This window comes from Amphibalanus amphitrite, unplaced genomic scaffold (genome assembly GCF_019059575.1).
Source record: "Amphibalanus amphitrite isolate SeventyFive unplaced genomic scaffold, NRLGWU_Aamphi_draft 000072F_arrow, whole genome shotgun sequence".
Taxonomy (NCBI): domain Eukaryota; kingdom Metazoa; phylum Arthropoda; class Thecostraca; order Balanomorpha; family Balanidae; genus Amphibalanus; species Amphibalanus amphitrite.
Window position 1 is genome coordinate 813,760 of NW_024881568.1, and position 17,154 is coordinate 830,913.

The 17,154-nt window shown below is 51.6% G+C and overlaps 1 protein-coding gene across 1 annotated transcript; it reads left to right on the forward strand.

Moving 5' to 3' along the window:
• On the forward strand, positions 1-17,017 carry LOC122379103. Its single transcript, XM_043361034.1, has 9 exons — positions 1-696; positions 1,248-1,278; positions 1,598-1,830; positions 13,364-13,500; positions 13,812-13,987; positions 14,281-14,371; positions 14,655-14,841; positions 15,021-15,180; positions 15,455-17,017. Exons 1-9 carry the CDS (start codon positions 652-654, stop codon positions 15,751-15,753), a joined length of 1,359 nt encoding a protein of 452 aa, XP_043216969.1. The 5' UTR covers positions 1-651; the 3' UTR covers positions 15,754-17,017.
• Positions 17,018-17,154: the final 137 nt, after the last annotated feature.

The following is a 17,154-nucleotide window of genomic DNA, read 5'->3' on the forward strand; positions in this document are numbered from 1 at the left end:
AGTTGAGGTGAGACGTCCGGGGCTGAGACTGGCACCGTCAGACGGTCACAGGGCGGTCGAGTGGTGGCAGACCGCAGGATCGGCGTTCGAGCTACTGGTTTGTGTTCAGAGGATAGTGCGAGGTACGGAAGGCCTGAAGAGCGTGAGTCACTGGTAATCGTGTGTGATCTGCGGAACGGTATAGCGGAACCAGAAGGGTGGCGAGGCTGAAAGGGCAGAGCAGACCGCTCGGAAGGGTCTGTACCGGGAGGCCAGGTGTGGTCACCGGAGTGGGACAGTAGCTGTACAGCAGCGAGACAGGTGGAGCTGAGACCGGACAGTGACCGGACAGTGGTCGGACAGGTGTAGGTGTCTAGGCGGGACAGTGACCGTGGAGCGTTTTATTAGGATAGTGGCGTGGAGACTGTGTTTGATTGGGACAGTGGCCGGAGAGGTAGTGCTTGATTGTAACGGTGATTGGAGAGGTGAGCTTCAGGACACCTGCTGACATATTAGTCCGGAACTAGACGGTGACACGATAGTGGCTATTCGCTGGGGACCACGTGAACTGCCAACTCCGAGTTACTGCTTCAGACAGGTGCACCAACTGAGCAGCCAGACTGAGTGTGATTGGAAGAGCGTTACTCCGGGGAGAGTATAAATAAGGACACGATGACGGCGTTACTGTGGCTGCTGCTGCTGCTCGGAAGCTCTTTGGTAAGTAGGCAATACACATACCTCCACATGTTGTTGAGAGCATTCAGCGCTTAAAGTTGAATTAAAATGTGATTTCAATAGATATGAAAATTAATTGATTATACGGTCTTACTTTTGGCAAGAACATACTATGTACCTAGATATGGAGCATTCATGTCAAATTCCATAATACTAGACGCCTAGTCTATGTTTTTGCCCATTAACCATTTCATAATTTTCGTACGCAACGTCAACCCGGCGAAACAAACAGTTGTTGCATGTAACCAAACAAATAATAAGCAACGTCTTATGATTGTCTTAAGTAAACCGGACATGAATTGACGAACTATCAAACGATTCACAATTAATTATATAATTAGTCAAGACTTATAAAAAAGGTACCAAACCGTTCATGGCTGTTGTTTCCTCCATAGATGAAATGTCTGATGGTAGATAAGAAAGCAGGCATGTGAAACAATAATGATGTACCTTGTAGCTGATCGCTTACGATTCGGTGGTCGGAAAATAAGCTCCATCATGAATCAGTAACTCTTTCTTTTCTTTATTTTCAGTTATGTGCAGCTGCAGGACAAGATTATGAAGGTAAGCGCTACAAATAATCAAGAATTTTATCATTTTACTATTTCCGTATGTTGATTTTCAGTGTAGTTGCCTTTCATCCCAGAGACTCCTTATTATTTCTACTGACCCCAACAATTAATATCTGAACCGTCTCTCGCAGTTGCCGTCTACTCCATACTGCCTCGGATCTAAACACTCTACCTATTTTTATCTATTTCTATTTTTATCTATCACTCTATTTTTGTCTAAAATGACTGAGATCATATCCATTCCCTATTCAGTATTCACCCTCCTACCTACCCACAGTGCTCAAAATGTGACCCCCCCCCCTCCCCGGCAGTGGCCGAGATCCGCTGCAGTTTCTCCGGGCAGGACGGCGCTCCGGACCGCCTCTCGGCCCGGCTCCGGAAGCCCCCCGGATTCCGGGGCGACCCGCTGTTCGCCGACGACCGTCAGGTGATCCCCCAGCTGGACAGCGCGTGTCAGATCCGGGCTGACCCCAGTGACCCGGACCGACTCATCTACAGCCTGCTCGTCACGGACTTCTCCCGCTGCGGGGTGCTCAAACGAGACGTGAGTGCCGCACACGTCACGGGAGCTGCACGCTATATAAATTCCTGTTTTTTTTTTTAATGGCGTTTTAACGGTTTTGAGGAAGGCGTAGGAAGTTAGGAATGTCTCTCTTGCATTTTTATCTGAGGGAGTATCATAAATATTCAAAGAGAGAAGCAGCATAGAGATAAGAAGCAGTGCTGATGCAACTAGGCAGATAACAGACCAAGATCTGCTTCCGTTTTTATAAGGGTTGCAACAATTTTTTATAACATCATGTCTATAATGAAGTTATAAGTTCAAAGAATAGGTATTGTACAAAAATAGCATACGTTGAAACTGCGTGCATAGTCTGAGAAATAACTTAATTGCTTTCTATCTGCATTAGTCACTAAGCGGTTTAGAAATGTCTTTCTTACAATTGAAGTAAATTGGAGAAAAATCGATTCACTCTATTGCACGCCCAATTACACCCCTGTCCAATTCACAGACTGCTCTTCAAATCACCGACAATTGCTCACTCCATGCCAGTGGTCCGTCTAACAATCGCTAATTCTCTGACCTTGTCGCCGTCATTAGTGTCTGTCGCTGGTTTATTCCGTCTGTGTTATTCCCGTCCGGGGTGGGCGAGTGACCAGCGCGGTTCGCGCTCCACCAGCAGCGCGTGCTTCCGCCGCCTGTTTAGTGTCGGAGAGCCACCTGTTTGTGACGCCGCTCGTCGTCAACATCCTCCCCCGTGTGTACGCGCACGTTCCCTCTTCAAGGCCGGCACAGCGGCGGGACCTGGCGACTAATTAGGAGACGTCGCTGGCGGAATAAGTGGACCACAGTCCTTGGACCTGTCACAGTTTTTAGAAGATGACATTTCACGGTGGCCAGAATTGACTGTTATTGCAAATGCAGATGAAAAGCAGAGGTCCTTGCTGGAAAATGTAACGGAAGTTGGCACAGATTCAGCACAGATTCAGCACAGCACAGATTCGGTAGGGGAAAAAAAGGCCCCGGTAGAGGGAAACCTTTATGACCCGTTTTTCCCTAGAAATGACGTCACAAACGGGTAAAAAACCACACCAATCGAAAGCTCTCGTTTACCCAGACACAGTCCTGCATGAAAATTTCACTTTTTCCCCATAGGAAAGCTTTTACGGGAAAATCAAAATTTTGGGTCAATGGGGGGTCCCCCCGATTTCGTTCAAAATCGGCACACAGGTGCCCCACCACCAGCCGAGAAGCTTTCCCCAAAACGGTCCCCGTTGCATTGACGTTTAAGGCCCTTAAAGCCCCGTAAACTCGTAAAAAATCCGTAAATTCGCCCTTGTACGGCCAAAAACGGGGCGCTAGGGTAAAAATGGGTATCAATCGAGAGCTCTCGTTTACCCAGACACAGTCCTGCAGGAAAATTTCACTTTTTCCCCATAGGAAAGTTTTTACGGGAAAATCAAAATTTTGGGTCAATGGGGGGTCCCCCCGATTTCGTTCAAAATCGGCACACAGGTGCCCCACCACCAGCCGAGAAACTTTCCCCAAAACGGTCCCCGTTGCATTGACGTTTAAGGCCCTTAAAGCCCCGTAAACTCGTAAAAAATCCGTAAATTCGCCCTTGTACGGCCAAAAACGGGGTGCTAGGGTAAAAATGGGTATCAATCGAGAGCTCTCGTTTACCCAGACACAGTCCTGCAGGAAAATTTCAGTTTTTCCCCATAGGAAAGTTTTTACGGGAAAATCAAAATTCTGGGTCAATGGGGGGTCCCCCCCGATTTCGTTCAAAATCGGCACACAGGTGCCCCACCACCAGCCGAGAAACTTTCCCCAAAACGGTCCCCGTTGCATTGACGTTTAAGGCCCGTAAAGCCCCCTAGACTCGTAAAATATCCGTAAATTCGCCCTTGTACGGCCAAAAAAGTGGTGCTATGGTAAAAATGGGTATCAATCGAAAGCTCTCGTTTACCCAGACACAGTCCTGCAGGAAAATTTCATTTTTTCCCCATAGGAAAGTTTTTACGGGAAAATCAAAATTATGGGTCGATGGGGGGTCCCCCCCCCGATTTCGTTCAAAATCGGTACACAGGTGCCCCACCACCAGCCGAGAAACTTTCCCCAAAACGGTCCCCGTTGCATTGACGTTTAAGGCCCGTAAAGCCCCCTAGACTCGTAAAATATCCGTAAAACCGCCTTTGTACGGACAAAAAAGTGGTGCTATGGTAATAATGGGTATCAATCGAAAGCTCTCGTTTACCCAGACACAGTCCTGCAGGAAAATTTCACTTTTTCCCCATTGGAAAGTTTTTACGGGAAAATCAAAATTTTGGGTCAATGGGAGGTCCCCCCTGATTTCGTTCAAAATCGGCACACAGGTGCCCCACCACCAGCCGAGAAACTTTCTTCAAAACGGTCCCCGTTGCATTGACGTTTAAGGCCCGTAAAGCCCCCTAGACTCGTAAAATATCCGTAAATTCGCCCTTGTACGGCCAAAAAAGTGGTGCTATGGTAAAAATGGGTATCAATCGAAAGCTCTCGTTTACCCAGACACAGTCCTGCAGGAAAATTTCACTTTTTCCCCATAGGAAAGTTTTTACGGGAAAATCAAAATTATGGGTCAATGGGGGGACCCCCCCCCCCCCCGATTTCGTTCAAAATCGGCACACAGGCGTCCCACCACCAGCCGAGAAACTTTCCCCAAAACGGTCCCCGTTGCATTGACGTTTAAGGCCCGTAAAGCCCCCTAAACTCGTAAAATATCCGTAAATTCGCCCTTGTACGGCCAAAAAAGTGGTGCTATGGTAAAAATGGGTATCAATCGAAAGCTCTCGTTTACCCAGACACAGTCCTGCAGGAAAATTTCACTTTTTCCCCATAGGAAAGTTTTTACGGGAAAATCAAAATTTTGGGTCAATGGGGGGTCCCCCCTGATTTCGTTCAAAATCGGCACACAGGTGCCCCACCACCAGCCGAGAAACATCCCCCAAAACGGTCCCCGTTGCATTGACGTTTAAGGCCCTTAAAGCCCCGTAAACTCGTAAAAAATCCGTAAATTCACCCTTGTACGGCCAAAAACGGGGCACTAGGGTAAAAATGGGTATCAATCGAGAGCTCTCGTTTACCCAGACACAGTCCTGCAGGAAAATTTCACTTTTTCCCCATAGGAAAGTTTTAACGGGAAAATCAAAATTTTGGGTCAATGGGGGTCCCCCCCGATTTCGTTCAAAATCGGCACAGAGGTGCCCCACCACCAGCCGAGAAACTTTCCCCAAAACGGTCCCCGTTGCATTGACGTTTAAGGCCCGTAAAGCCCCCTAGACTCGTAAAATATCCGTAAATTCGCCCTTGTACGGCCAAAAACGTGGTGCTATGGTAAAAATGGATATCAATCGAAAGCTCTCGTTTACCCAGACACAGTCCTGCAGGAAAATTTCACTTTTTCCCCATAGGAAAGTTTTTACGGGAAAATCAAAATTTTGGGTCAATGGGAGTCCCCCCGATTTCGTTCAAAATCGGCACACAGGTGCCCCACCACCAGCCGAGAAACTTTCCCCAGAACGGTCCCCGTTGCATTGACGTTTAAGGCCCGTAAAGCCCCCTAGACGCGTAAAATATCCGTAAAACCGCCTTTGTGCGGACAAAAAAGTGGTGCTATGGTAAAAATAGCACCTGGTGGTGGGGCACCTGTGTGCCGATTTTGAACGAAATCGGGGGGGACCCCCCATTGACCCAAAATTTTGATTTTCCCGTAAAAACTTTCCTATGGGGAAAAAGTGAAATTTTCCTGCAGGACTGTGTCTGGGTAAACGAGAGCTCTCGATTGATACCCATTTTTACCCTAGCGCCCCGTTTTTGGTCGTACAAGGGCGAATTTACGGATTTTTTTACAAGTTAACGGGGCTTTAAGGGCCTTAAACGTCAATGCAACGGGGACCGTTTTGGGGAAAGTTTCTCGGCTGGTGGTGGGGCACCTGTGTGCCGATTTTGAACGAAATCGGGGGGATCCCCCATTGACCCAAAATTTTGATTTTCCCGTAAAAACTTTCCTATGGGGAAAAAGTGAAATTTTCATGCAGGACTGTGTCTGGGTAAACGAGAGCTTTCGATTGATACCCATTTTTACCATAGCACCACTTTTTTGTCCGTACAAAGGCGGTTTTACGGATATTTTACGAGTCTAGGGGGCTTTACGGGCCTTAAACGTCAATGCAACGGGGACCGTTTTGGGGAAAGTTTCTCGGCTGGTGGTGGGGCACCTGTGTGCCGATTTTGAACGAAATCAGGGGGGGGGGCCCCCATTGACCCAAAATTTTGATTTTCCCGTAAAAACTTTCCTATGGGGAAAAAGTGAAATTTTCCTGCAGGACTGTGTCTGGGTAAACGAGAGCTTTCGATTGAAACCCATTTTTACCATAGCACCAATTTTTGGCCGTACAAGGGCGAATTTACGGATATTTTACGAGTCTAGGGGGCTTTACGGGCCTTAAACGTCAATGCAACGGGGACCGTTTTGGGAAAAGTTTCTCGGCTGGTGGTGGGGCACCTGTGTGCCGATTTTGAACGAAAACGGGGGGACCCCCCCATTGACCCAAAATTTTGATTTTCCCGTAAAAACTTTCCTATAGGGAAAAAATGAAATTTTCCTCCAGGACTGTGTCTGGGTAAACGAGAGCTTTCGATTGATACCCATTTTTACCATAGCACCACTTTTTTGGCCGTACAAGGGCGAATTTACGGATATTTTACGAGTCTAGGGGGCTTTACGGGCCTTAAACGTCAATGCAACGGGGACCGTTTTGGGGAAAGTTTCTCGGCTGGTGGTGGGGCACCTGTGTGCCGATTTTGAACGAAATCGGGGGGACCCTCCATTGACCCAAAATTTTGATTTTCCCGTAAAAACTTTCCTATGGGGAAAAAGTGAAATTTTCCTGCAGGAGTGTGTCTGGGTAAACGAGAGCTCTCGATTGATACCCATTTTTACCCTAGCGCCCCGTTTTTGGCCGTACAAGGGCGAATTTACGGATTTTTTACGAGTTTACGGGGCTTTAAGGGCCTTAAACGTCAATGCAACGGGGACCGTTTTGGAGAAAGTTTCTCGGCTGGTGGTGGGGCACCTGTGTGCCGATTTTGAACGAAATCGGGTCGGGGGGACCCCCTATTGACCCAAAATTTTGATTTTCCCGTAAAAACTTTCCTATGGGGAAAAAGTGAAATTTTCCTGCAGGACTGTGTCTGGGTAAACGAGAGCTTTCGATTGATACCCATTTTTACCATAGCACCACTTTTTTGGCAGTACAAGGGCGAATTTACGGATATTTTACGAGTCTAGGGGGCTTTACGGGCCTTAAACGTCAATGCAACGGGGACCGTTTTGGGGAAAATTTCTCGGCTGGTGGTGGGGCACCTGTTTGCCGATTTTGAACGAAATCGGGGGGGACCCCCCATTGACCCAAAATTTTGATTTTCCCGTATAAACTTTCCTATGGGGAAAAAGTGAAATTTTCCTGCAGGACTGTGTCCGGGTAAACGAGAGCTCTCGATTGATACCCATTTTTACCATAGCACCACTTTTTTGGCCGTACAAGGGCGAATTTACGGATATTTTACTAGTCAAGGGGGCTTTACGGGCCTTTAACGTCAATGCAACGGGGACCGTTTTGGGGAAAGTTTCTCGGCTGGTGGTGGGGCACCTGTGTGCCGATTTTTAACGAAATCGGGGGGGGGGACCCCGCATTGACCCAAAATTTTGATTTTCCCGTTAAAACTTTCCTATGGGGAAAAAGTGAAATTTTCCTGCAGGACTGTGTCTGGGTAAACGAGAGCTTTCGATTGATACCCATTTTTACCATAGCACCACTTTTTGGGCCGTACAAGGGCGAATTTACGGATATTTTACGAGTCTAGGGGGCTTTACGGGCCTTAAACGTCAATGCAACGGGGACCGTTTTGGGGAAAGTTTCTCGGCTGGTGGTGGGGCACCTGTGTGCCGATTTTGAACGAAATCGAGGGGACCCCCCATTGACCCAAAATTTTGATTTTCCCGTAAAAACTTTCCTATGGGAAAAATGAAATTTTCTTGCAGGACTGTGTCTGGGTAAACGAGAGCTTTCGATTGATACCCATTTTTACCATAGCACCACTTTTTTGGCCGTACAAGGGCGAATTTACGGATATTTTACTAGTCTAGGGGGCTTTACGGGCCTTAAACGTCAATGCAACGGGGACCGTTTTGGGGAAAGTTTCTCGGCTGGTGGTGGGGCACCTGTGTGCCGATTTTTAACGAAATCGGGGGGGACCCCCCATTGACCCAAAATTTTGATTTTCCCGTTAAAACTTTCCTATGGGGAAAAAGTGAAATTTTCCTGCAGGACTGTGTCTGGGTAAACGAGAGCTCTCGATTGATACCCATTTTTACCCTAGTGCCCCGTTTTTGGCCGTACAAGGGTGAATTTACGGATTTTTTACGAGTTTACGGGGCTTTAAGGGCCTTAAACGTCAATGCAACGGGGACCGTTTTGGGGGATGTTTCTCGGCTGGTGGTGGGGCACCTTTGTGCCGATTTTGAACGAAATCAGGGGGGACCCCCCATTGACCCAAAATTTTGATTTTCCCGTAAAAACTTTCCTATGGGGAAAAAGTGAAATTTTCATGCAGGACTGTGTCTGGGTAAACGAGAGCTTTCGATTGATACCCATTTTTACCATAGCACCACTTTTTTGGCCGTACAAGGGCGAATTTACGGATATTTTACGAGTTTAGGGGGCTTTACGGGCCTTAAACGTCAATGCAACGGGGACCGTTTTGGGGAAAGTTTCTCGGCTGGTGGTGGGACGCCTGTGTGCCGATTTTGAACGAAATCGGGGGGGGTCCCCCCATTGACCCAAAATTTTGATTTTCCCGTAAAAACTTTCCTATGGGGAAAACGTGAAATTTTCCTGCAGGACTGTGTCTGGGTAAACGAGAGCTTTCGATTGATACCCATTTTTACCATAGCACCACTTTTTTGGCCGTACAAGGGCGAATTTACGGATATTTTACGAGTCTAGGGGGCTTTACGGGCCTTAAACGTGAATGCAACGGGGACCGTTTTGGGGAAAGTTTCTCGGCTGGTGCTGGGGGCACCTGTGTGCCGATTTTGAACGAAATCGGGGGGGACCCCCCATTGACCCAAAATTTTGGTTTTCCCTTAAAAACTTTCCTATGGGGAAAAAATGAAATTTTCCTGCAGGACTGTGTCTGGGTAAACGAGAGCTTTCGATTGATACCCATTTTTACCATAGCACCACTTTTTTGGCCGTACAAGGGCGAATTTACGGATATTTTACGAGTCTAGGGGGCTTTACGGGCCTTAAACGTCAATGCAACAGGGACCGTTTTGGGGAAAGTTTCTCGGCTGGTGGTGGGGCACCTGTGTGCCGATTTTGAACGAAATGGGGGGGACCCCCCATTGACCCAAAATTTTGATTTTCCCGTAAAAACTTTCCTATGGGAAAAAAGTGAAATTTTCCTGCAGGACTGTGTCTGGGTAAACGAGAGCTCTCGATTGATACCCATTTTTATCCTAGCGCCCCGTTTTTGGCCGTACAAGGGCGAATTTACGGATTTTTTACGAGTTTACGGGGCTTTACGGGCCTTAAACGTCAATGCAACGGGGACCGTTTTGGGGAAAGTTTCTCGGCTGGTGGTGGGGCACCTGTGTGCCGATTTTGAAAGAAATCGGGGGGACCCCCCATTGACCCAAAATTTTGATTTTCCCGTAAAAACTTTCCTATGGGGAAAAAGTGAAATTTTCATGCAGGACTGTGTCTGGGTAAACGAGAGCTTTCGATTGGTGTGGTTTTTACCCGTTTGTGACGTCATTTCTAGGGAAAAACGGGTCATAAAGGTTTCCCTCTACCGGGGCCTTTTTTTTCCCCTACCGAATCTGTGCTGTGCTGAATCTGTGCTGAATCTGTGCCAACTTCCGTTACATTGCTGGAAACCCGATTGTTTGCTCGGCGGATTGGTAGGCTGCACCGCAGTACACTAAGGCCCGGCGGCACAGTGCAGTCTCCAGGCAGTGGTAGGTTCTTGTGTCGCAATGCAGTCACCAAAGCCCGACGGCACAGTGTAACTTCCAGGCAGTGGTGTGTTTCTGTTCTGCGATGCAGTTACCATGGACTGCCCAGCGGCACAACGTAGCTTCCAGGCAGGAATTGACTGCCCAGGGATTCCAGGCGCAATGCGGTTTACGTGGCCTATGTCAATGTCCGTTGTTCTTTTGCCGGGTAAAATTCATTTAATGTCAATTATCTCTAGGCTGTATCCAGGCCCGGTGGGATTGCGTCTCGGCCCGCCACCCGGTAAGCCACTCGAGCTGTGTCTCAGGCGGCCCAGAGAGTCACCCAGTCTGTGTCTCGACCCGGCAGAGAGTCACCTCTGGACTGTGTCTCGACCCGGCAGAGAGTTACCCGGACTGTGTCTCGACCCGGCAGAGAGTTACCCGGACTGTGTCTCGACCCGGCAGAGTCACCCGGACTGTGTCTGGACCCGGCAGAGAGTCACCCTGACTGTGTCTGGACCCGGCAGAGAGTCACCCAGTCTGTGTCTCGACCCGGCAGAGAGTCACCCGGACTGTGTCTCGACCCGGCAGAGAGTCACCCGGACTGTGTCTCGACCCGGCAGAGAGTCACCCGGACTGTGTCTCGACCCGGCAGAGAGTCACCCGGACTGTGTCTCGACCCGGCAGAGAATCGCCCGGTCTGTGTCTCGACCCGGCAGAGAGTCACCCGGTCTGTGTCTCGACCCGGCACAGTCACCCGGACTGTGTCTGGACCCGGCACAGTCACCCGGACTGTGTCCCGACCCGGCAGAGAGTCACCCGGACTGTGTCTCGACCCGGCAGAGAGTCACCCAGTCTGTGTCTCGACCCGGCAGAGAGTCACCCGGACTGTGTCTCGACCCGGCAGAGAGTCACCCAGTCTGTGTCTCGGGCGGCCCAGAGAGTCACCCGGTCTGTGTCTCGACCCGGCAGAGAGTCACCTCTGGACTGTGTCTCGACCCGGCAGAGAGTCACCCGGTCTGTGTCTCGACCCGGCAGAGAGTCACCCGGACTGTGTCTCGACCCGGCAGAGAATCACCCGGTATGTGTCTCGACCCGGCAGAGAGTCACCCAGTCTGTGTCCCGACCCGGCAAGACACCTGGGCTGTGTCTCGAACCTGGGCTGTCTCGACCCGGCAGAGAGTCACCTGGACTGTGTCTCGACCCGGCAGAGAGTCACCCGGTCTGTGTCTCGACCCGGCAAGACACCTGGGCTCTGTCTCGGCCTGCCGCCTTCCTGCACGGCGCACAGCCGCCATGTCCACCGTTAATGAGCGACGTACCGCGCCGTGCGTCGCGTCACGCCACCTGACCTCGTAAATAGAGCGGCAGCGCCTCCTGCGCGCGAATCTACCGCTCCTCCCCGTAACGCGGCGCTGTTCGCACTCACGGCGGCCGAGGTCGGCGATTATCTCCGCCATGTGACTCCGGCAGCGCGGCCCGCTGAGACGGTGCGGCGGCGGCTCCAGGGCACTGGGTCGCGCCTCTCAGACCCTAGGTGGGCGGGCTGACACCGGTGTACGACGCAGTCACGTGACCCGGCGGCGTGACGGCCTCTCAGCACCGACAGGGTGGTAAGCGCGTCACGTGGTTTATCGGTGTGCCAGAGGAGGTGCTGACATCACAAATGACACATTGCATATTGAGAGGCACGAGGCGTCAATATATTTACATACAAATGGTGCTGCGTGCCACTCATCTGAACAGCGCGTGCTTCGTTATCCCAGATTATGAGTGATAACGGTCTGTAGTTCCATTGTGTTAGTGTGTCAGCCGCTTAATCTGAGGAGATAAAACCACCCATCCGTTGAATGACAAGCAGCAGTTTTGCGAACGATGCTAAATGACAAATTGTGTCAATACGTAAAGAACCTAAACATGTGGGTTCTGCATGAGCCAGGCATGACCCAAGACGGGTGAGGAGCCCTCGCTGTCACCTTCCTGCAGATGATTTTCTTCCCAGCCCTCCTCCCATCCTCCAGTACTCGCGTCCCTTGCAGCTGCCGATCCCGGTCGTGGACCCTCCTCCCTGGATGAGCTGGGTGGGACCGTTCCTGCGCGGTGCTGCGGAACCGTCCTCCTTGGCCGCCCCATTGCGTCACCGTGGCGTCACGCGCATGGACCGCCCGCGCACAGCCGGGCGGAACGAGCGCCGCTCAGTCACGGCTCAGAGGCGCACATCCGCGACGCACGCGACGATGGCACCGCCGTGCGGTTAGGCAACGAGTGTATAATCGGTCGTGGGGGACCGCTCATGCTCGGAGCTATAGTTAGCGGATCAGTAATGCTCCTCGCTCGCTGACTTGGCTGCCTCGTTGTGTAATATTATGTAACAATGGAGGACTTTTGGAGTTATGAAGAAGTTCATGCGATGAACGGCAAGCCCACACGCAAGGCTGAGGCAACACTTTGGTGCACTGTGTTTGCATTTTTAGCGCCCATGTTTATGAGCGTGAGGGATAGGATAGCCTTCCTGACTGAATTCACTTCTGTGATTCACGTGATCAACTATGGCCATTTGGTAAGAAGGATGCGTATGAAGTACCAGAGATAACAGTAGTACTACTGTTATTTGTGGAAGTACATATGTGTCTCTATGTTTGTTACAAGTCATATCTAACCTAGCTTCCTTGAACTGAGAACCATATGACCGCGTCACTCGAAACATGATAATGAAAAGAGCAGCCCTAACAAAATTGCACCCAATTTGCATGAGCATCCATTGCAGAGATCCCGCCTTTTCCGCTTTCTCGGCTCGTTAACCGCGCTCATTGCAAAGGTGCATCATCTCGGTCAGGGTGCGTGTCGGCGTCCCTTTGTCCGGTGGCCGTGAGTTGAGACAGCCCCGGTCACGAGCTGAGACAGCCCGCCCATCCGGCGTGGCTCCGCTCCGCCGCGCGGGGGGTCGCCGGCGAGTAGCGGAGGTCAGAAGCAGAGGATGACCGGTGCAGCAGCGACCTGCAGCCGGTCGTTACCCACGCGGACACGGTGGGCGGGCAAGAAAAGAACACGGTGGCGGCCGGAACAGGGAGGAGAGACTGAACCGCCCACAGTGCCGACAGCCGACGGACACGCCGTGTCGATGCCCGGCCGTCAGACTGCGTGCGTCGAGCTGTGTGATTTAGGAGCTGGACGTGACTGGACGCCTAGTTTCGATGACTTTAGGTTCATGGATAAAACAAGCCTGCGCAGGCGTTGAAGATTAATTTACATGACGTTGTAGGAGACACCGGAATAGCCAAGGGAAAATTATGCTTTCATCGTATAATCAAAAACTGCTCTTTGGAGCTACCTCAAGTCCTCACAATCACCCAACACAGGTAATCAAATCCTGCTCGACACAACGAACAGCGACCGATGCCTCCTGACTTATGTTTTTTATATTTGTCCACCGAGTGTCAGCTCCTACGCAATGCCGTTCTCTTGCAATAGGTACCGATTCCCCATCTGCAGGTTCGATTCCGCTGACGGTTCCCTGTTTTCCCGTGCCGGCAGGGTTTCGTGAACGTGCGGCTGTGGTTTCCGCAGCTGCCCGGCGTGGTGATGATGTCCGACCAGGAGGTCATCATCATGTGCAAGCCCACCCAGGCGACCGTGGTCGAGGAGCGCGTGGCAGCCTTCGCCGGGAGAGTGTGAGTGTGCAGCTGAGTGTCCACGAGACAGCGAGGGTTGCTGTCCGAGCGTGAAAATACAGACGACTTCCATGATCTTACGTGACTCTTGGTCTCTGTGGGCAGTGTTGAGCCTGGTAAAGGGTTCATCTCAGGACTTTACCCTTTATAGATCGTCCGCGCCAGTATCATTTTTAGGGCTGTAATGTGACTTCGCTTGAACCTTCCCTGCTGTAGCCTCAGACCCTCCGGCGTCCAGCTGTAACCATCCCTGGAGTGGCCCTCAGACCCTCTCAGCAGTCAGCTGTAACCCTTCCTGCTGTACCCCTCAGCCCCTCCGGCGGCCGTGTGTCCGGCGTCGTGGAGGAGTCGCCCGGCCGGCTGGAGTACGAGGTCGGCCTGTTCCGGGAGAACAGCCTCAACAGCGGCAAGTTCAGCGTGCCCGTCGACGAGCCGGTGCCGATCGGGACGCGGCTGCAGCTGCTCACCAGGATCAGCACCGACGCCGGTAGGTGATCGGGGTGGACGGGTGGCGGCGCGGGGTGGGATTTAGGGAAAATCAGGCAAGCAGCAATCGAATTATTCGTGAATCGTGGATGCCGACTTTTCGGAGAAGACTTAGATCTTCAAGGAGCAATAGACATTAGACACTCAAATGCAGGACGTAGTTTAGAGAGGACAATAAAGTTACGTGATGATAACTAGGTGCGATGAAAATGTTCCAGAAGAGTAGCGTTTAGCCCCGTATCACCTCTTCCACTACCAGTAGGCGGTAACCATTATTCTGGTTCTGTGTGACAGCGTGGAAGTACGCCGAGCTGCTGGAAGTTACCGTCTCTGGCAGTCAGACCGACCCGTACGCACCGGGATTCGTTCAGCTCGTCCAGGACAGGTGAGAATAGGGCGCTTCTGCTCAGACCCAAATATGTACAATGAGCCAGGAACAATCAGACGAGCAGGGAATGTCCATGATTTTGACAAATGTCAGACGATCGAAGTGCCTCGACACGATGCAGTTCAATATCCTTCATTATGCTCAAGCTTGTCAGTACTCAGTAGCTTGTTCTGGACAAAGCCTGAAACCAGGCTTATGAGTAAGACTGCTTCTTCCCAATGTTCTACCTGAAGACGTGGACCCTGACGGTGCCGATCCTCCCCCGACCCGACTGTTTCAGCTGCCGTAACCCGGAGCTGACGTCGATCGTGCTCACCCAGCCGTACCAGACGGCCGAGCGGCCGCACGAGGTGCGGCTGACCCTGGAGGCCTTCCTGCTGGGTCAGGCGGACGGCCAGCAGGACGCCACCCAGCTGTGGCTGCACACCAAGGTGCTCGCCTGCGCCCGCAAGGACGACTGCAAACCGGTACGTGGTCCCAACGGACGGCTCTGGTTCGGTGGCTGACCAAGGATGGTCGCTAGGGGCCCCTGGTCCTCCGAGGCCGAGGGGACTAGGAGAGACGAATGGCGGATCACTGATAAGACATCCAACGTCTAGTGATGTGCGCTCCCAGGGTGACCACTGACATCCCCGCTCTCCCGTAGGCGTTCTGCCTGGACCTGTTCCAGCCATCGGGCCACGGTCGCCGCCGCCGCCGCTCGGCCAGAGCGCCCGTCACCGACACGCCGACCACAGCGCGCAGTCTGTCCTCCAATCTCACTAGCTTTGGAGATAACATCGGCATCAAAGTGGTCATGCCCGAAGGTGAGCTATAACGTCCGCACCCAAAGCCCACGAACGTGACAAATCTCTATGCGTCAGCCTTGTGTCCTTGGGTGAAGAAGTCTAAGAGGAAGAACCGATTTAGTTTATTGTATCCAAGCGCCGTTTTGCAGTGGTCCCTCTTGCATTCGTAGCAGCCGACTGAATGATGAGCTATGTCACGCTCTGGTGGTCTTGTGCTTCAACATTCGTCTTACATGCCGTGACGGCGCAATTTGTGTCTTCCTCCACATAACGAGCCTCCGTACTCCGGCAGATTTTTACGTGGCCGCCTCGCGGATGCAGAGCTCGTGCTCGTCGTTCGCCGTGCTGATCTCTCTGATGGGCTGCTTCCTGGCCATCTCGTGCGGTCTGCTCTGCTTCCTCGCCGTGCGGTTGCAGCGCTCGCTGGCCGCGCAGAAACGAGAGTCGCTGGACGACGTCATCTTCCGGCACATGCGTCAGCTGGAGAGGGAGCGGGAGCGCGTGCGGAAACTGCACCACGAGAACCTCAGCAACCCCGAGTACGCCACCGACACGAGCACAATCTCGGCCGGCTCCGTGGCCGAGTTCTGAGCGGAGTCCTCCCGGAGCGAGGCAGTGGAGTGCGATAGAAGCGAGGAGAATTGCGGAGTTCTGAGCGGAGGGCTACACTCCGAGCGAGACGGTGGAGTGCGATGGTAGGAGGGGAGGTATGGTGTAGAACCGAGCGACGATAAGAATAGCTCGTGAAGTCGGAGTAGCGGGGTGATACCAGACGGTTACAATGTGGAGAGGTGGCGTCTAGTGTATGTAGCGCATGCAGATTGTAGAACAGTGTTCGTAGAAGTGGTTGAACGTGCAGTGAATAACAGAGGAGACGATCTCTACAGTAACGCACAGTTTAGTCCGAAGTTATCAGAAGCGTTACAAGAAACGGAGGTCGACGTCAAGTTTTAACTTCCTTATTTCCCTTGATTAGAGATGAACTAAGCAGTTGACCACGAGTAGCAAGGAGTGAGCTGCGTCACAGTCACATTTCATCAATGGATATATCCGATACCTAACTGGACTTGCGTTCCGCGGTGACGTGTTCCTACAGTGGTACCGTCGTGTTGCCTGTCCGCCGTCAAGCACGCGGTTCAAGGGATGTTCCGGAATAGGCCAGTGCGTGCCGGTCCGCTGCCGCGCTCCGCCCGCCCGTGACGCCCGGCGCCGGCCCGTGACGGCCTGTGACGGTATGTGACGGTACGTGACGAGCGGGCCGTGCCGGGGTGACCGACCCGGACACTTTTGCCGGCCATCAACCCAGCAATGTCTGCAGTTGCAGTTCAGTACCGACATGACAGGGAGCCCCGGACGGCGAATGAGCACGCACAGACGAGGAAGAGGCAGAGTGACACGAAGGGAGGCAGAGTGTCTCGGACAGATATAAAGTGTCATTCCCGGTCGGCATAACTACCCAACAGACATGACCGTTTGGGGATGACCATGAAAATGTCCTAACCGACACAGTGTAGCCTCGTACACGAACCGATACGAACTGAAAACGACTTAGAAGTGAACTGAGACTAGAATGAAACTGACAGCTTTTTTAGTGTCAGTGAATCACATGAGGTGTATTGGGCATTACTTGAATAGGAGTGGATGGGAATGGCTGGGAAGCATGAATAAAAGATGCAGTTTCTGGCCATTTATAATGATGCATGCTTATTTGTGAAATTGGCGTGCGTATCTACAACTTAGGTAGTGAGGCATTCAAAGGTCACTTTGTTAAATAAATGGCTTCATTACGCATCCTGAATCCTGATATGTATGACAGTGTGGATTGTGGAATAATGTAGGCAAATAAAAGCTATGATAGTTGTGTGGATTATCATTCAAATTTCCGATGGAGTCGGCGCACTAATCCGCAATGCGGGTTGATTCGGATTCATCGTCCCGACTCAATCATTCCTAAGTCACATCTGCAATGGGTAGGTATACAGTCCACGGCAT